The 21,437-nt window shown below is 38.7% G+C and overlaps 1 protein-coding gene across 8 annotated transcripts in view; it reads left to right on the plus strand.

The window, feature by feature from the left end:
* Neo1 (neogenin 1) overlaps nt 1–21,437 on the plus strand; it is a 185,834-nt gene that overhangs the window by 76,319 nt on the left and 88,078 nt on the right. For all 8 annotated transcript variants that reach the window (XM_004666708.2, XM_045160440.1, XM_045160436.1 and 5 more), the window contains exons 6-7: nt 17,394–17,548; nt 19,323–19,443. In XM_004666708.2, the coding sequence (XP_004666765.2) occupies nt 17,394–17,548; nt 19,323–19,443 (276 nt within the window). The remainder of the gene's footprint in view (nt 1–17,393; nt 17,549–19,322; nt 19,444–21,437) is intronic.

Genomic DNA, 21,437 nt, shown 5'->3' on the forward strand with positions numbered 1-21,437 from the left:
AACATTAGTTATTGAGCTAAGGTCTTACTCTGTAGACCAGGCTAACCTTGATCTTGTAGCAGTCCTCTGACCTCAGCCTGCCAAATACAGGGATGAGCAATCACACCCAGCTTTAAAACATTTCAAAAGATAAAAACATTTTACACATGGGTATAATCTCAAAACATGTAAAGCAAAAGTGGACACTATTGTAGTTGCACAAACCCTTGTCATAGTGATCACATTCAGTCACTAATAGATCCAGACAAAAGCCCACACAAACAAGTGCAGAGTAGAAGCAGGAACACGGAAGAGTACAGGGCAGTTGGGCTGTCCAGGAGCTTTGTGTGGCTGGGGTATAACTTAGCGGTAGAGTGCTTGCCTAGCATGCATAAGGCCCTGGTTCAATCTCAGCACGGTTCACAAATAATACAGACATTTGTATGATGCTGTATAGAACAAATAAATAATTTTAGTGCTTAGAAATATATTACATCATTTTGCAATAATCTATGCCTCAGAAAAGAAGTAACAAAAATTAGAAAATATTATGAATACAGATAGAAACTATCAAAACTTGTGAAATGCTTAGAGTATACATATCTATATACAAATATAAAAGGCTCAAAAATCAATGATTTGGGGGACTGGAGAGACGGCTTACTTGTTAAAGCAACTTGCTTTCAACACCTGATGGCTCAGATTCGATTCCCCAGTACCCACATAAAGCCAAATGAACAAAGTGGTGCATGCATCTGGGATTTGTTTGCAGTAACAAGAGGCCTTGCCACACCCATGCTTGCTTACATGTTTTCTTTCTCCTTGCAAATAATTTTTTTTTTAAACTCAGTGATTTAAGTATTAACCTAAGAAAGCAAAGAGAGATAAATTTAAACAAAAAAATAATGACAAGAGCAAAAGTTAATGAAATATAAGCATTTAAAGCAGAGTGATAGCAGTCTAAAGTTGGTCTTTGCAGACACTAACAATTTTGATAAGCCCCTACCAAGACTTCATCTATAACGTGGTGAAAGTCTTTTTATCTACACAGGTTTGGGCAAACTATAGCTTTTGGAATAGACTGTGAACAGAATGCAGTTGATGCATACTATTTTATTTATTTGAGAGAGAGAAACAAAGAGGCAGATAGAGAGGGAGAGAATGGGCACACTAGGGCCTCCAGCCCCTGTAAATGAACTCCAGATGCATGTGCCACCTTGTACATCTGGCTTATGTGGGTTCTGGGGAATTGAACCTAGGTTTTTTGGCCTTGTAGACAAGCATCTTTGCTGCTAAGTCATATCTCCAGCCCTCATTACACTTTTTTTAAAGAGAGAATTGGTGTGCCAGGGCCTCAGCCACTGAAGTTGAACTCCAGATGCTTATGCCACCAAGTGGGCATGTGTGACCTTGTGCTTGCCTCATGTTTGTGCATCTGGTTAACATGGTATCTGGAGAGAGATTGAAGATGGGTCCTTAGACTTTGCAGGCAAGCCCCTTAACCACTAAGCCATCTCTCCAGCTCCCCATTACACATTTTTTAGTGGTTTAAAATACCAGAAGAAGATTTTGTAGTATATGCAAATTTTATGTGAGTCACATTTGTTTCCTATAACTTGAATTTCATTGACGTTCACCCACCCTCATTTATGTATAGACTTAAGCTATTTTCATGTTACTGTACAGGTAGCTATTAGATATTTGAAAGTGGTTGTTAATATCAGTCTTCAGAAAAGTTCAGATAAAACTATGAGACTCCATTGTTGCCCTCTGTGGTGGCTAATACTGAAAGGACTCACACCACGAGGTGTTGCTCAGGACGAGGAACACTTAGTGACTTCACTGAACTGCTATAGATACATAGGTATTTACACACTTTAAAATATTGTCTGGAGGGCTGGTGATGTTGCTTGGGTTTGATCCTCAGCAGTGAGAAAAGAAAGCCATTTGGCAGAATCCATTAAAATTGTACATAAAAATACCTGATGATTCAGTGGTGTTCTTGGAAGTGTACTTATCAGAAACTTGTAACTACATGTACCAACAAAAGTCATGTACATTGATATTCTTAGCACACTTATTTACAGTAAATAAAAGCTAGAAATAATTGAAATGTTCATCTGAACCCAACACGGCAGCTGATCTGCACTGAACGTCGGCAGGCACGCCTATGTTCCATAGCATCAACCTGTCTCACAAACACCCTACAAGAAGCCAAACACAGAAGAGTATATACTGCGTAATTCCACTTTTATAAAGTTTGGAAATAGGCCAGACGAATGGACAGTTTGGGATGCTAGAATGGTGATTACTCCTGGAACAGGACAGAGTAAAGAGTGAACACTGCAAAGACAGGCCCTTACCTGGTATGAGCGTGTTCTGTTTCTGCATCTGGGGTATAGTTCACATTCAGGTTGTGCTGATCATGGGTGGCATCTGAGGCGCCCCCCCCATTGTGTTTGTAGATAAGTCATTCTATGCAAAGACATATTTGGAAAATTAAATTTTATTTTGAGTGTTGTCCCATAATAAAGAATTTTTTTTTTCTGCTGGGGAAGGTAGTTTGTGAGAAATAATTAGAGGGACTGTGTGTGTGTGTGTGTGTGTGTGTGTGTGTGTGTGTGTGTGTGTGTAAACATAGTCACACTTTTTCTGACTTGTTATTTTGTAGGAAGTCATAGCTGCAGGAAATGCCATAGTGAGTGTTAATGCAGGAAAGGTTGTAAGTTCATTTTTCATCTGTTAAATATTTCACATTCATTGTCTTATCATTTACTCCTGGGATTTCCACTCGTGCCGTGACGTGATTAGCTGGTAGTCTATTTCCTGTCAGCCCAGATTGTTGATAGCAGTTAATATGGGTCATGTGTTGCTTTATTTTCAACTGGAATTTTTCCTTTTCTCTTAAGGCCATTGCAATGTATGATACATGATCTTCCCCCAAAGAAAAATTTCCATTTCTGTTTTTATGAAGTGGACAGATTTTAAGTTGACCACTCTGGACAGTGTTAATACTTGTAAACTCATTCACAGCCTGAGGATCCACCTACTTTCTTGAAGCCATAGCTTAATACCATTCTCCCCTTATTCGTCTCTACTTATATGTAGACACATTAAGACAACCATCTCCTTGTTTCTCCCAGTCTCCATCGTGACGGTCAGCCATTATTCTGCTGCCATTAATTGAAACTCTTCTCTTGGCTGCAGAAAATAAAAAGCAAATTTTTTCCAACATGACAAAGTACATTCTAGACGTGCTGGAAAAGTTGTTTTTTGGAGTAGGAATGATTGGAGCTGCTGCCACCCAGTACACCTGGAGGCTGTTCTCAGTTGTTACCCAGTAGGTGGGGGTGGCCAAATTAACCAACTTGAGTTGTTGTTGATCAGTAGGTTCTTCTGTTAATCACCAGCACTTTCCAACGAAAACCTGAGGTGGGCATGGAGTGGCCTTGACTGGCATGCATACGCACTTTGCTGTTTCTGTGGGTGGCCATGGCCCTTTCTCCTTTCAAAATCACTACATTTCTGTGATACATCTTCAAGATTAGTTCACCCCTCCCCTGTAAAGATTTCTTAGCCATTCATTTATCTTCAGGTAAAGTTGTTTGCCTAAAGTAATTGTCTTCTTACTAGTAGTATTTTTTCCCAATTTGTGTATTTGTCTGTTCCCATGACTGCTAGATTGAGATCCTTACGATGATTTTTATCATAGATTTTTGACAAGTAAATGTTGGATGGAACAAATGAATGAATGAATGAAATTTTTTATTGGAATTGTCAAATGTGGCACCCAGAATGGCTTTTTTGTGTGTGGTGGTTACTTTTAAAATTTTTGTTGCACCTTATTTTTCATAGACTTACACTGTAAAACAAACAAACGTGTGTGTGTGTAGACCAGAGATTCGTGTGAGGGGTCTACCTCGATCATTTTATTTTATCTATCTATCTATCTATCTATCTATCTATCTATCTAAATATATATTTAAATATTTTTATTTTATTTATTTGCAATCAGAGAGAGAGCAGGTAGGAGATAGAATGAGTACACTTGGACTTGCAGCCACTGAAAATGAACTCTAGATGCCTGTGTCACTTTGTTCATCTGACTTGACGTGGATCATGGGGATTTGAACTAGGGTTGTTAGGCTTTGCAGGCAAGTGCCTTAACTGCTAAGCCATCTCTCCAGTCCTCTACCTTATATTTTTGAGACAAGGTCTCTCACTGAGCCCAGAGCTCATAGGTAGCCAGCAAGTCCAAAGGATACTCCTGTTTTGCCTCCCCAGTACTGCATGCACCACCACACCCGGCTCTTATGTGGGTGCTGGGTATTGTAACTTAGGTTCTCCTGGTTGTATAGAAAGCACTTCACCCATCAATCCACATCCCCAGCCCTAAAACTGGGGATTTTAAAACATTCTGAAGGAGAATTGTTCTAGAGAATGACGAGGCCTTATCCTTTGAATAATTGAGGTCATAATTACCATTTTCATCTGCACATATGTTCACAAACAGTCTTCATTTTAATCAGTTCATATTCTTATCTTTGAGGCCTTCCAGAAGCTAACATGAAGAATTTTTTAAAAATACTGGAGTGAGAGGCTGCAGCTGTGAGAGCAATTGTTTATGAAGACGCTGGCCTGTCTCCAGTACTACAAAAATTAAAAACCACCAAAGATGAGCTTTGTAACAAATGAGCCATCTTTTCTGCTTCAGTACCTCATATCCTGGCAGGACTCAGGTCTGTGGACTGAATCCCTTCTTTCGCCCCAGCTCCATGAGGTGCTCCTGTGCTTTCACTGCCTCATATGCATGATGTGGTTTCGCCTACGTCTCATTCATTCCATCTGATTTTCCTTCATGGGCATTTTTTCCTGCTACCTGCTTGTTGAAATAATTAATGTTCTATAAAATTCTATCTTCAGCTAGTTACTATTCACATTAAACATTTGTGGTTTCAGATAGAACTCACATGAAAGTAACTACCAGGTTCACAGAGCTGACCATTCTCTGAGCTTCAGGCTTTTCCTATTGGATGCACACTTCAAACCTCATGTGTCCGAAATCGAGCTTAACGTCCTTTCCTCAGAAGTTCTAGTGATTTTCTGAATTTCTGAGGTTTCATTGCTTGCATGTTTATCTGTGCTGGAGAGAAACATGAAGTCTTTAAAACAAAATCTTAGTAGTAAAGTTTATTTTACCCAATATATCAAAAATATGATTTCAGCCTACAATCAGCATTTTAAGAGGAATGTGTATATGTGTATGTGTGTGTGTACACATACGTATAAATTTTTATACTAAGTCTTAGAAGTTCGGTGTGTTATTTCCCTTTCAGACCACATCCAGGTTTGGCCTGGCCACACTTGAAGAGTTTAGGACTACTTTAATGGCCAGCACAGAGTAGGTGGTTATCAGTTAGGATGCCCGTGTGAGCTGTGGGGAGAGGATTGCATTGTAAATGATTTGATAGCCTGTCCAGGCCTCACTGCTTCTTTTTACTTTACTTATTATTTTTCATTAATATGAAGTGAACTAACATTATATGTAACTATGGGACCCAGTGTGTTAGTTCACTGATCAAACCAGAAAAGTCCGTGTGTCTATCTCATCATTCTTTATGTTTGGAGCTTCTGAGCTCTTCTAGTTCTTCATCCAGTATATATTTATATATGCATATGTTATATAAGCACAACATAATTTTTGTATATGTTATATAAGTATCACATTGGTTTTTTTTTTTTTTCCAGCTGGAAAAAAGAGGAAAGTTTATCTACAAAAATGGTCAAATGACCAAGGTTGGCCTTGTTAATAGTATAAGAAATGCCTAGTAGAGCTTAAAAATATTCCTTTCTTGGCAAAATGTCAGTAACATGAGGATTCTCACACATTGCTGGAGATCCAGTTGATTTTTGGAGGGCTCTTGGGTAGTATTATCAAAAGCCTTAAAAAAGCTTGTGCATCCCTTGACCAACAATTCCATTTCTGATTACTTATTTTTGTGAAATAACCAGGTATATGTGCTACATGGAAACATTTTAACAATACATATTTAGCGGGAAAAGGTTATACATCACCTAAATGGCCAACAGTAGATAATTAATAAAATTATGATCTTCCTACCTATCAAAATACTATGCATTCAACAAAAATCATGTTTAAGCATACTTGATGGCAAAGTAAAGTCATTTAGTAATTGGTAATAGATCCCAGAGCAACTCATAAAAGGTGTCATAAGATGTAAGCTGGGTCATAGCCTCTGACTTTCTACCTGCCCCAAGCCAATTAGCAAATAGCTTCATTTACCTTCCTCTTGAAGCTTTCTTCCTCTGCTTAGCAGATCCGTAGATGCTGACTTACCTTGAAGGGGTCATTCTCCTCTAAGCTGCAAGCACAGGGCCAGTGATAAACCCAGGTTGCCCTGTTGCTGCTCAAGGTAGCTTCATCTCCAGGACAGCAGCCAGGAGCGTGCAAGCATCATGCAGGTTTTTTTTGCTTTACTGTTTCCGTGCTCCTCCTCCTGCCCCCCTTGCCTGGCTTTGCTCTGGAGCTCTTGACTCCTGTTTACGAAAACCTCTCCTGTTGACCCTCTCCTTACTTCCTTTGGCTGGGGCTCTTCAACCCTGAGCATGTTTTTCTTGCTTTACCTATCAAATTCACCTTTTTCTCTTTTCAGTTTATGCCTTCCTACCCTGACACTGAGTTGTCTGTGGGCAGGGCTGGCTTCTGTCTATCTGTAATTCTAAGCAACGTAGGGAAGTGCCCAAAATTACATATCTCACTTCAGAGCATACTTTTCTCACATCTGGCTAAGATGTTGCATAATGGGTCATAATACATTCCTACAGTAGAGTGTCTGCTTCCAGAGTGTTTTGAAATTTCACATTATAAACTTCACATTTTGAAGATACCATTGTAAGTTAGAAAATTCTTTGCATTTGTTTCACAATCCTGTTCTGGGATCTGAGTCATTTTGGATTGGCTTGCAGTATTTTTATTGCACCCGTGGTCATGTTAGCTTTCAGACAAATTCCACATTTTGCAGGCTTGAAAAAATTTTCTAATAGTTATGTAAATTTATTCAGAACCACAGTAGCCTCATTCCCATGGTGACTAACCACCTTTTGAAGAGAATTTTGAGGCATTCTATGAAAGGCCAGAAATATCCATTGGAAATACGAGTTGAGGTGAGAACCTATATTTATGTGGAATACTAGGTGCATGATTTCTGAACGTGCAAATATGCAGACAAGATTCTTCATATGCTTAAAAATCCTACCTGTGTGCTGTTTGTACATTAGGCAAAACATAATGTAAGGGAAACTCAGCACTATTGTGATTTGTTACTAAGATAATTCCAAGGAGGAGGAAACACTGGGGCAAATGGATACCATCTTTGTTTAAAAACATTCACTAAGCTCCCTGTTGAACCTCATAAAAGCATATGGAATGATACAATCTTGGCAGGTTGATCAGTGTGTATGACGCTTAGTTTTCTTATTTGTTACATGGGGTAAGAATGATTTTCTTGTGGTGGTGACGGTCTGCAGAAGGTGCTTAAATGCTGTACCTGGTGGTGGTGGCCTTGAAGGTCAAGGTCAAGGCATCATCTTTCCTTCCTGTTGGAGCCTTCTTTACTTGATCTTTGATTTCCTTTTTGCTTGCTTACCTGAATTCTATTTCCTCTGTGCATCATTTAAATTGACATTATTCGTGACTTTGTGTTTTAATTTTGTTCTATGCCAACAATCATAAGATAAACCTTAGCTGCATGTTTTTGTGATCTGTGAGCCAAGCCAGCCACATCCCATTGCTTGTGCCCAGGAGAGGTCTTGGGCTGGCATGTAGGTGCAAGCATGCTGGCCTGCTTGTGTAAGACAGCCCCATGGACAAAGTGTTGGTTTGTTTTCGAAACCTTAAGAATTGCACTCTGAGAGCTGAGCCCTGCCTCTTCCCGCCCAGAGTAAGTGACAGAGTTTTCACTGTCACCCTTGGCACGAGTCATCTTGTTGGGTGATCTGTTTTGACCTCAGAATTTCAAGCTCTCCTTACTTGTCCACTCTGGGTCTCTTACTCTTCAACTTTGGCTGTCTTTTCTTGAATCTGTTGTTTATCTGTTTATTGAGAGGATGATTTCCAGATGATGTTTGTTAACAGTAGCACATCCTATTGTCAGCCAGTGTTTATATTTTTCAGAGGGTATTATCAAATTCACTGGATCAAGAGAGCACGGTTTTAGTCATGATAGTGAGTTTCTCACATTCTCTCTTAGTTTAGCTTATTCCTTTTTGTTTATTAAAGAGATGATAGTAACAGCAGATGTACTGGAACTGCTTTGTGAATTTAAAAATGTCTCCTGTCTTACCAAAGATTAAACTCAGGAGCTTCACAGCGGGAGTTGGGGGGAATTGGGATAGTTTTTTTTGCTAGGAAAAAAAAAATCTGACAGGCATCTTCCATCCCTGGTTACCACTGCCACCCCTTTCTATTAATATGTCCTCTTCTTGTGTTTTTATTTTTTGAAGCAGGCTGTCACCTCAGCCTAGGCTAGTTTTGCCTAATCTAAAGCCAGCGTTGCCTGCTTTTGCTTGCATAAGGTTTCTTTCAACTATGCTGCTCTGTATACTAACAGCCTGTTTCTTTTTTACTGACGAGTAATATACGCTAGACTATTTTCCCAAGTGATTGGACCAGTGCCCATTCCCGCCCCAGAGTGCAGGTTCTGGTCACTGTCCATTCTGCCCAGCAGTTACTGTAGCCATCGTGTTTGCGTAGGAGCTTCTGTGTGATTCTGACTTGCATTTTCCAGGTGATTATGATCATCTAATAGCCCAGTCTTTTCCTTTGTGAGGTATTTGCTGTCCTTCTGTTTAGATAATACATGGACCTAGTCATATTGAAGAGAATTCTTTTGTTGTGAATGTCAGTTCGTGACATGTGATAACCAAGCATGCAACATTAAATTTACTGTCAGCCACTTCTCAGTGAGAAATTCATTAATGTTGAATATATTCACATTGCTGTGCAAAGAACTCCAGAACTTTTCCGTATGGTATCACTTCAGTGTTTGTTATCCTGCCTGAGCCTTCTGCCATGAGAGGAGACCTGGAAGGTACCATCTATGTAACAAGTCCAGACACTAAATCTGTGGGCGTCTAGAGAGAATTCTTAAACTGTTGTGTTAGGAAGTTTCCTTTTCATTGATACTCAAAAGAAATGGGAAAATATAAAGTTAACATATTGACATAATTTCAGGTCTTATTTTCCATGTTTTTGGAAAAGCTGGATTTTAGCTCTTTATTACTTGTACTTTTATTTGGGGATTTGAAGTTTTCTTAACGTAAACATTTGAAATTCTCTTGAAATAATATCAAATGTAGGATGAAGTATCTAATTTGAAAATAGAGGTATAAATGTTTTGCCTATATAAATTCTTTCATATCTGTTCCTCTAGTTAATAATCTAAATTCTCATAGTATATTAGAATCAATAGAGTTGAGGCCAGCCTGGAGCTACAGAGTGAGTTCCAGGCCAGCCTGGGCTAGAGTGAGACCTTACCTCAAAAAAAAAAAAAAAAAAGGAAGGAAGGAAGGAAGGAAAAGAATCAGTAGGAGATACAAAGTGGGGGGTTGGTGAAGAAGAGGGGGAGACTTACTATGAAGTATTGGGCTCATAAGACTCGAGGCTGGGTGTGAAGTCCCCAGGTCTGCCATGCTTGGAGACAGACCTAAGAAGGCTGCAGTGTAGTTTGAAGATTTGACAGCTCTTGAGTTGATGCTGTAGATTCCAGAATGAAGCTAAGTGACTGAAAACTAGGAGTGCTAAGTGCAGGAGGAGATCCCAGGAAGGAGGAGAACAGGTTCACCATTCCTTCATGTTTTTGTTCCTCGATGAAGTGGCTGACACCATGCACACTGGGAGAGTCACCTGCTGTTCTCAGTCTACCAGTCCAAATGCTGCTCTCTGAAAACTCTGTCACGCAGAAACACCGTTGAACCAGATCCTGACTAACCCATTGCCCAGTCAGGTTGCGTTCAAAAGTTACAACCATACTAGTATTGTTCTCATTACAAGGACTTAAGTAAAATCACAAAATCTAATCAGCACATTGCCAAGACATCATTTCCCCCAAGTCCATAGAGAAATCCTACTTTCCTTACTTAGGGAATAAGTTAATTGTGAAACAATGGCACTCAGTGCCTGGGGTTCAGGTCAGAGAGAGCTAGACTATTTTGTATACCACACCAGTGTATTCAAGTGAGAAAATAAAATAAAAGCCAGGTTACCATATTGACCAAAGCCTTTGTCCTCAGCTCTTTTTAGTTGGACTCTAATGATTTATTCACTGATTTCATTCCAATAAGGGACTTCTACTTCATATGATAAGCTTTATATTTTTGAAGTTAATAAAGAAATTCAATAAAATGGATGTTTTAATACCTGACTTGTAGCTGCTACAGGATCCACCAATTGGCAAAGCTTCTGAAAGCTCCCAAATTATATTTTCCTTTTGAGCCTTTTTCTTTTCTATTGCTGAAATAGTAGTTGCTGCTGCATTGTAAAAAATAAGAATAGTTAGAGTAATGGAATTATGCATCCTTTTTGACTTGCCAAGAAACTTAATTATACTAGAAATGACACCAGGTAATTTTTGTCTTTTTTTTGCAGGGTATAATCTATACTTTCTCACATTTACATTATGTGAATATGCCTGGAAAATTATCCAACTATCTTTTATATTAACAATAAAGCATTTTTACATATATTATGTCTTTTATCTTTTTAAGGAAAAGTGATTTTCCTCAAGATCACAAAACATGCTTAAAAGTACAAATTAAAACCCTAGACTTTAGGACTCCTAGCCCGGTTCTCTTTGTATATAGTGTTGTACAACTTCAGTAAGGTCTTTGTTCTCTCCCAGTGGCTTTCAAACTGCTATAGATACACATTTTAGGCTGTAGTTTGGTATATAGGTCTGTACATCTGTCTGTGAAATTCAAAGGCAAGGCCTATGCATAGTGTGTGATAGACTTTTCTGTCCAGTGTCATCCTTTCTCTTCTGTTCCGTGCTTGTAAAAACTGATTTTATTGAGAAACATTAATAGGTCAGCTGACAAGGAAAGGAATTGTTTGATTTGAGGGGAGGGGTATTTTATCACTGACATTGTTTAAAATTGCTAGCAAGTGCTGATAACAAAGGTAGACCAACTTTAAATGAGTTTAATACTTGTTTTACAATTCGATAGGGTCTCCCTTTCTTCAGTACCTGCACCAGAATTAGCCAGGCCCCCTGGACTTTCCCTGGTATGCCAGTGGGCCAGCAATTTGAAAAACACATTATATTTTTAAAATATTTTTTACTTCTTTTTTTCTTTTAAGCTTAGAGAGAGAGAGGGAGAATTTGTGCACCAGGGCCTCAGCCACTGCAATCGAACTCCAGACACTTGTGCCACCTAGTGGGCATGTGAGACCTTCCTTGTGCTTGCCTCACCTTTGCGTCTGGCTTATATGGGGTCTGGAGAGTCAAACATGGGTCCTTAGGCCTCGCAGGCAAGCATCTTAACTGCTAAGCCATCTCTCCAGCCTGAAAAACACATTTGTTTAATCTGGGCGTGGTAGCACACGCCTTTATCACAGCACTTGGGAGGCAGAGGTAGGAGGATTACTATGAGTTTGAGGCCACCCTGAGACTACATAGTGAATTCCAGGTCAGCCTGAGCTAGAGTGAGACCCTACCTTGAAAAACAAAACAAACAAGAAAAAAACCCACATTTTATTTATTTGCAAGTAGAGAGATGAGAGAGAGACAGTGTGTTTGGGTATGGGTGTGTGTTTATGTATGGGCACACCAGGGCCTCTAGCCATTGCAAATGAACTCCAGATACATACACACCTTTGCACACCTGTCTTACATGGGTACTGAGGAATTGAACCCGGGTCATTAGGCTTTGCAAGCAAGTACCTCACCTGCTGAGCTGTCTCTCCAACCCCTGAAAAAAACAAATTCTCTTTTTATTGAACTGCTGAAGCTTGTATTGAACAACAAATCCAATGATTTATTGAACTGCTAAGAGCTAAAATGCTCACTTTCACTTACTATACGTACTTTTATGCTAAACAGTTGGCATTCAGAAACTGCCAAAAAGAGGCTGGAGAGATGGCTCAGTGATTAAAGGTGCTTGCTTGCAAACCCTGATGAGCCAGGTTTGATTCCTCTGTCCTTGTAGGTTTTTGGTGGAAGTTTCATTGCATAGACATGATTATTTACCCCTTTCCCTCCTTGCAGGTTAGGTAGGAGCTAGAGCTGAAAGTGGTCACCCTTTAATTAAGTGATCTGGAGGGTGGTAGGTTTGGGAAAAGGAGCAAGAATGGAATTGAAGGTATGGGCATGGACGAGGTACAATATCCACTGACAATTTCATGGTGATGTTCTTTCGGAGTTATTTCATTTGTTTCTCCGGGACATGAAGGATAACCTAGCCATCTTCAGTGCCATGAGAAGCTTTCTCTTAGAAATGCTAGAGGTCCTAATACATGGCTGCTTTGTTACTGGAGCAGATTCATAATTAAACTGTTAAATCCCTGAAAGAATTTCAGGCTGTTAAATGTTTGGATTTTATTGTAGTAAGGTTTTTTTTTAAGGTTGTAGATAACAATTTGTGAATTATAGAAACAGAAGTTTATTGACTTCAAGTAGACAATTTCATATAAATGAACACAATTGCATTGTTTCTTAAGAAACTCAAGAATTTCAGTGCTTAAGAATTTAAAATCAAACAGTGGAAATCCCATTTCATAGCTAATGTAAACAAAAACCATTATCTTCCAAATCACAGCATAATATAAAATAACCTTGAAAAATTGGTGGTGTTGGTAGTATATTATTTTATATTTGAATTCAGTGGCAATTTTCAGCCTTACAAGTGATGTTTCTAGTAAAAGAATTTTTCAAGTATAATATGTTTGATATCAAATTCTACTTGTAATTTAGCAATTAAAATTACTCTTGTAATGATGACAGCATTAGAAGGGATAGGGAGCTGCCATGGAGAATTTGAAGCTTAATTATCTCTTTGGAGAGGAAATGTATAATCCTCTATTACAACACTTATTTTCTTATGATAATTGACTCATTTGTTCTCTGGTTATCAATTTAACTTCCCAACCCCAAACATCTGCTGCTACAGAGTATTTAATTGGTGTGAATACTATGTACAGAGTAGTTAAAATCCAGAGGACATTTTAAAGCCTTTATTTTATAATTCATGAAAATGGAAAGTAAATGATGGATTGAACACTGTTTGTAATAGTCTTTGAAAGTCTGTTTACTGAAAGTGCATACTAAAATTACATTCATTTGATTTTGAAAGAGTATGTTGTACATTCCAGAATTACTTACTCTGCCTTAGGGAAGCGACCCTCAGTCCTTCGGCCTCCAGGAGTATGTCAGTTCCTTGGCAATGGAACAGTATTGGCTAACAGTATAAGCTTGGAAGATAGAAAAAAATAGTGTGTGATATTTTTAATGTAAAGAGATAGGAATAAGTTGTATATGTGTGAGGACATTGGCATATAAGTTTACGAATAGCTAAGCTCTTACAACTTTTATGGTTGTTACTCATAGGAGAGGAGAAGAGCAGGAAAAATGGGATTGGAAGCTAGATTTGTCTAGCTTCATACTGTTCTTGTACATTTATAATTTTATTGACTGGGGCTGATGACATGGTTCTAACACAGTTCCCAGGAGCTGGGAAGATAACAGTAAAGTGCTTGCCTTACAAGCATGAAACTTGAGTTCTACCCTGAGCACCCATGTGAAAAATACTGGTGTGGTAGCACCCACTTTTAATCCCAGCCCTGGGTAAGCAGAGACAGATCTCTGGAACATACTGATTAGTCAGTTTAGTGTGATTGGTGAGTACCAGGCCAATGAGAGACCCATCAAAAACAGGTAGACAGTGCCTGCAAGGAATGATACCCATGGTTGTCCACTGGCCTATACATGTATATGTGCAACCACATCCACCCACCCCCACACACAGATATGCACCGTGTGTGTGTGTGTGTGTGTGTGTGTGTGTGTGTGTGTGTGTGTGTATGTATGTGTGTGCTACTTCCCTCTAAGGATTAAAATAGGACATGCTTATCATGTAAGCTAAAATTGTCCTGTTTAAAGATTTAACTATTACCTGTCTCCGTTTCTCATTAGGTCAAGTAGACAAACTATTTCATTTTGATGATATGAAACTTTTGCATGAGTGATTCCCTCTTAGTTTGGTTCTTAGGATCCTGGTGTAGGAGTTCAGTCCAAATTGGTTGCCTCCTGTAAATTTTACTTAACACAAGTGAGCTTTAGTTATTAAGTAGGAACATTCAGTACTGCAAATGCTTGTTTTTTCCGATGTCTAAAATATATTTTCATTAAAATGAACACTCCAGGTTCTTATCTATCTGTTTGGGAAAGGACAGTGAAACTTCAGTGTAAATTTATCTAGAGGGAGACCTAAACAAGAGTGTTATGAAAAATTTGAAGAAATACAGGAATAAGGAAGAGTAAGTCTACCAAATAATAAAATGTTAAAATAATTTTGTTGTTCTGGTTCAAGAACAGACACATCAGTGAAACCAACTAATATTTAGAAGCACACTCGAGTATACCGGATATTATTAACATTTTGAAACCAGTTGCTCTTACTGGGAATACTGAGCTCTGCCATTCAGCACAACATCAAGCTGTCTCAGTAGGTCTAGATTGCTTCACAGAAATGCTAGAAGGAAAAATAAGGGACTGTTGTTCTAATGTGGAAGTAAGGAAACCCTTTAGAGTTTAAGTAAACAAAGATGCCAAAATGGCAAGGAGTTACACATTTTGCCACATAAAGTTTTAGTTATTTTTGTATACCAATTAGTGCAAGTTAAAGACAAAAGAAAACTGAGAAGAATTCCTGGTAACATATAGGCAAAGAGGTTTGGTGAGGGTTCAATTAGGAGCCAGAAATCACAATAGGCAGATGTACATATATATAAGGAAGTATTAACTGATAAATGTGTTTAACTGTTAAAGAGGCTGAAATACAATTGTAAGGAATACAGAAATGCTATAAATATTAGCTACGGCTGTCTACTGGGCCAGGAGAGAATATCCCAGAAGAAACAAACATGGAAGAACTCCTCCCTACCCAAGACTGCTGTTCACATCTTGCTGGAAGACTTAGCTTGGGACGAGGCTAGTACACATTAAACTGCCTGATGGAACGTCTTTGGTGGTGTGCAGAAGGCTGCCTGGGCTGCTTTGGGCCTGACGGATGATGAACAGAAAGTAGCCCGTTAAGGTGTTGTGTGTCTAGTAGGGTGCTGTAGCTCAGAGCTAGTATTTCCAAAACCACCTGTTGAATAAACTGGGGCAGCGTTTTTGCACAGTGATTCTTTATCATTATATCTGCAGATTTTCTGGTAGTCGTGACATAGGCAGAAGGAGACCAGCACACACTAACCTGCGGGCTGAGCTCTCCTCTGCCATGCCTTGTACCTCTGTCAGCAAAGCCCCAGCTGGCAAATACTCACCAGCTACAGCAAAGAACAGTGTGGGTTTGGGATGCAACAGCCCCACACTGGTAACTGTAGATTTATGGAAAGTTCTTACATAGAGATAAGAAAAATGTACAAGGTGCTTATTGAAAAATGGCAAAGTATGTATAAAGGTCATACACCAAAGAATAAGTAGAAATGGCTGGCCAGCATTTGACAGGTAGATTTCCCTTATTTTACCTCGTTGTAAAGACCAGGCTTTCTGAAATTCATGGTGGATATACATTGCATTGTAAGATTATCACGCATTCTTTCCCCCTTTGTGGGAAGTTCTGCTTGCTTGGTGTTCTACCAGCTCTCAGTTCTCTTATTCTTCGTGTGCCTGAACTACATAGCAAGTTAGCACTTCTTCCTAGGACCTTCTACCTCTAGTCAATGCAGTGGATAGGATTTTTTTCTTAAATAGAAAAACCAAATTAAAAATGTAATAAAATTGTCAGTGTTCACAGACAAAAGAATTTATCTATATAGACAATCCCTAAAATTTTTGAAAACCTCTAATGAAATAATGAGTAAGCTTGGAATGGTAACAGGACCAAACAAACGTTTCCAAGAGATAATTACATATCTACATACTTGCAGCGAACATTTGGAAATGAGAGTAAGAGGTGTGAATTAAGGGTAGAATGAGCACATTAGTATGCATGAGACCCTGACGTCAGTCCTCAACACCTAAAAAAGAAAACCAAAACTAAGTACTACTTACAAAAGCACCAGTTTTATAAAAAATTGTTTAGGGATATACCTAACAAAGTATGAATGTATATACTAAACTCTGTAAAACACAGATGAAAGAAATCAAAGATAACAGTCATTACAGAAATTAAACCATGTTCACAGAAAAGAAGACTTAATATTGTTAAGGTGTCAGGTTGCCACAAATTCAACACAATCCCATTCAAAGTCTCAGCAAGCTGGACACATTTTAGCTGGACTATAATTACAGTGGATTGTCATCGTCGTCATTGTTATTTCAGAGAAATAACCTTCAGTGGGGCTTGCTGCTGTGTGACAGAGGTGTTCCTTGTCATTTAAACTTTCCAGAGAGGGTCGCGAGGCCCTTTGTTAAGGGTACTGTTCGGCACCACTGGCTGGACTAATGTGTGGCCTAAGGCAGTTCTTCATCCCGAGTGGCCCAGAAAAGCCAGAAGGTTGGATGCTCCTGGACTAATAATTTGTTTCCAGTCTTCTGATCAAGCAGCTTATGAATCCATTTGAAGTCAGTAATTTACCTTTTTGAGGGAAGGTAATTGGGAGGTACAGGAATATGCAGTTTTTTTCCATACAAACTTACCTTTTCCCCAAAGATACTGTCACTTTTCTGCTCACATTTAATGACCTCTTCATGTAAAAGATGTTATAATTTGCAGTTTGTTACATGAGTGAACTCTGTAAAGCTCCTAAAATGACATTTATTTTACCTTTGTTGATGTTTATTAAGCTGAATGAAAAGGGAGATTATGACCATCTTTTTAATTCTTTGAATTTTCATTAGAGCTCTTCCAAAATTGTGTAAATTTTAGGGGAATAGTACATTGTTAGACATCCTGAAATATTCATATTTTCAATGTAGTTATCCTACTAAATATTACTTAGTAAATAAGTAGGAAAACTTAGAAGTTGTCTCTAACAGTTAATTATGCCAGGCAATTAATTTTAAAAGATACTGTGTTGCTAACACATATTTCAATACATCCTTGCTGCTTTTTTGAAAATGAGCTTCCAGGAATAAGTAAAAACTCAGTAAGTGCTGTGGTTTGAAAATGATTACTAAGTGAATAGCTACCCATTTTTATTTCCAGTAATACCCTTCTCTTCTGTTTTAAAGTCCAACCTGAATTTCTGAAACAACCTGCTAATATATATGCTCACGAATCTATGGATATTATATTTGAATGTGAAGTGACTGGAAAACCAACTCCAACTGTGAAATGGATCAAGAATGGAGATATGGTTATCCCGAGTGATTACTTTAAAATTGTAGTAAGTATTTTTCAAAGAAGCACATCTGTTTTTGAAAATGTTTAAGTGTTTTTAGATGTATCTTATATGTCAGTTTATATATTAGAAAAGAAAAATAGAACATTTAAAATGCATAGAATGTAATTTCTTTATTGACTGAAGAAAAACTTAAGCCCAGAAATACGTTTGTAGCTTATGTGAGTTCATGTGGCAAGTCAGCATCTGCACTAAGCTTAGCGTCTACCGGCAGTCTGGTACTCTTAAACACAGGTCCCAGCAATGTGTGAGCATGCGTATTGTCAGCTATGGTCCCAGCTGTACTCAAGGAGCAGAATCTGTCCCTTAAGGTGTGAAAAGTTGATCCTTTTGTGAAATCTATCAATTATATAATAGACGACGCAATGTTTAACCAAAAATCATATACTGATGCCCTGACCCTTCAAAATAAAAGGAATGGACCCAGTGCCAAACAGTTTTAGCAAGAACATGTATCTTTAAATGATGGCCTTTTAATTTACTTTTTAATGGATCAGTTAAAAATCTATTTAAAGTAAATGCAAGCAAGGCATGGTGTTGCAAGTCAAGCCCCACATTGCTGAGATAAACACCCAGCCAGACACCATTTATGGGAGGGAAGGATTTATTTCAAGCTTTCAGATCCAGGGGAAGCTCTGTCAATGGCAGAAGAAGGCGGCTCCCTTTCAGAGATCCAAGCAGGGAGAAACCACCACCAGCCAGCAGCACCTGTGCAAACATCCAAAGCTCAGACACACACCTTTGGGCTGGACTCCAGATCTGCTCCCAAAGCCACCGGAGGGCTGGACTCCAGGATCCATCCCGGTGATCCCTCCTCCAGCCAGGTAGCTGGAGACCCAAGTTACAAATTGAATTTTAATAAAACACCTGAATCTGTGGGGCCATACACTTTCCCTGTCACACTCAACTCCCACACGCAGTGACACAGGCCTGTGATAGCACTCAGCAGGCTGAAGCAGAACAGTGGGTTTGTGGTGAGGTGAGGCTACATATTGTGATGCTGCCCCAACAAAAACGTTAATGCAAAAAATGTTAAAGTATGTGAGATTTCTCAACTGTAATTTCCTTTTTACTTATATGTATTAAGTGTATAGTAGATGTTATCTGCTAATATTATTTAATGTCCTAGTAATAGAACTATGTAAATTGAGCAGTAATAAATATTAATGTCATGCCATTATAGATATCTATAATATTCATTAAAATGTCTGAAATAGTTTTATGTTTTTAAGGATTTAGTATAATTACAAACATGTCGTACAAGTAATTCATCCTAAGAAGGAATGCATTTTCTGTTTCTGAAATGCATAATCTCATGTTAACAAAAAGTAATTCCCAAGTGTTTACCATTAGAAAGCAACTTGTTGAGGCCGGGGAGGGAAGTCAGCTGGTAAAGTACCTGCCTTGCAGGCATGAAGACCTGAGTTTGATCCCTAGAACTCAGGTAAGTCTTAGGTAATAATACATTAAATTACTTGCCAGAATTGTTTTCTAGGCAAAGGTTAACTTTGTCAACAGTAGAGTATGACTTTCCTTAAGTGTTAAGTTCCTCATCATTAATGACAGTAGGTGTTATTCTAGGCAGTTAAGTCAGTACCTTGCCAATATTTTTATATTAACTTAGCAGATACATAGGTAGATAGTGTCCAGCAACTGAATTGTAAAATTTTACTTGTTTTCTCCCCAGTGTATCTTTGAGATTACAAACCCAGGTTTCTCAATTAAATCATAAATTTATATACATGTTTTTCTCCCTTAGAAGGAACATAATCTTCAAGTTTTGGGTCTGGTGAAGTCAGATGAAGGGTTCTACCAATGCATTGCCGAGAATGATGTTGGAAATACACAGGCTGGAGCCCAGCTGATAATTCTTGACCATGGTAAGGGGCTGAGTTGTAAGATGAAGGAGGATGTGTCTTTGAGTTACTGTCACTCCAGGATATCTCATGCTCGTAATATATAAGCCCAGGATAGGGCATAATTAAGAGAAGAGGAGTAGCAGCCTAATTATTTCTGTAACTTAAAGTTACCTAAAGACACATTTTATATAATGGTAAAAATAAACTAGTATTAAGAAAAGTATAACTTAAAAGGATCTTACATAAGTGATTGTTTCTCAGAATCCATTTAGCTTAATCTCACAAATAATATTTCTGCCCTATGAAGAAAAAATTTTTAATGTTTACTGCATTCTGCAGTTTTCTTGTATTTATATAATAAAATTAACTTGCCTTTTCTGATTAGCTTTTTTTTAAAAAAAACATGCTTGCTAGGTATGGTGGCACATGCCTTTGATCCCAGCACTTGAGGCAGAGGTAGGAGGATTGCCACAAGTTATAGGCCACCCTGAGACTACATAGTTAATTCCAGGTCACTCTGGGCTAGAGTGAAATCCTACCTTGAGAAACAAAAACAAAAGAACAACAACAAAAAAAAAACACAAAGCTTATTATTTAAAAAAATTAGTCAATGTTGAAAAATAGGAAAAAAAGCTTGCCTTACACCAGTGAGAGAGAAATTAGGGAAAACCACTGTAATTTAAGCAGAGAAAGCTACATGTAAATATTTTTATTTTATTTTAAATATTTATATTGCAAGCAGAAGGAGAGAGAGAAAGAAAATGTGCACACAAGGGTCTTCTGCCACTGCAAATGAACTTCAGATGCATGCACCACTTTGTTCATCTAGCTTTCTGTGGGTACTGAGGAATCGAACCCAGGCCATCAGGCTTTGCAAGCAAGCACCTTTAGCCACTGAGCCATCTCCCCCAGCCCAAATATTAGTTCTAATAGATTGATATAACAACAAATAAACTAGTAAGAAGAAAAGTCGTAGAAGAAACAAAAAACATTGACAAAACACGCAGCTGCAGCCCCTAGTTCTCAATGGCGCCTGCACGGAAAGACTCCCCCACCTCCCAAGGCTGAGAGCTGGGCATCGTTGGAGAGGGTGCGGCTCTGGTTTACTGGATGGCAGAGAAGTTGATGAGGTGCTCTACTATTGAGACTAAAAACTTACTCTGCCGGGTCTGAGGAACCTGTTTACAGGGAGGTATCTCACCAGAGGCGTTCTTCTGCAACACCACCCAAGGGGATGTTGGGAGAGCTGTTGGTTATAAGAGCCTGCTAAGGCAGCACACTGTAGTACATCTTCAGTCCCTCTGCTGGTAATGCGTAACATGTGTCCCAGCTGAGCCGAGGGGAACTAGAGTAAGAGTCTGGCTCCATTTTCCCAGAGCAGGCAGTGAAATCTGAGTTTGGAAACGAGAAGCGGAAGTTTGGTAACAATCTAAATCGTATCCCTGAAGGGTATTGCACAGGGGACAGACCGGGAGGCATATGGTTTATAAACCTGTGTTCTGGTAACAGCATGCTGAGGACCATGTAGCAGATACAGATCTCCACCGGTGCTGTTGATGGTTGAATAGTACACACACGCACGCATACGTTTTATGTAATTGATATCTGAGAGGTTGACATTTAAGTTGTCTCCTGTTGTGTTGTTGTGAACAGTATTGTCTTGAACCTTTTTATGCAATATTTTCTCATTCTAAATTACTAAACATTCAATTTTTGTTTAACAGTTTTGTGTTAAATTGAGAAGGGTGACTATTTAGTACATTATTTTTTTAGCAACTAAAGCATTTTAAATTTTGAGTATTTCTCAAGAAAGCATGAAAAAGATGCCACTTTAGACATCTGATCTTCTGTGTGAGTCACATGGGACCAAGTGCCAGAGTAGCTCCAGGAGGACATTCTCTGACAGCTGCAGCCTGGCTGGGGAGCGAAGTGCCACAGACGGCACCGGCTCTGGTTTTCACCAGAATAGCATGTGGGGGTATTTTATATGCCACTTAAAAAATGTACCGGAGAGG

This window comes from Jaculus jaculus, chromosome 10 (genome assembly GCF_020740685.1).
Source record: "Jaculus jaculus isolate mJacJac1 chromosome 10, mJacJac1.mat.Y.cur, whole genome shotgun sequence".
NCBI lineage: Eukaryota > Metazoa > Chordata > Mammalia > Rodentia > Dipodidae > Jaculus > Jaculus jaculus.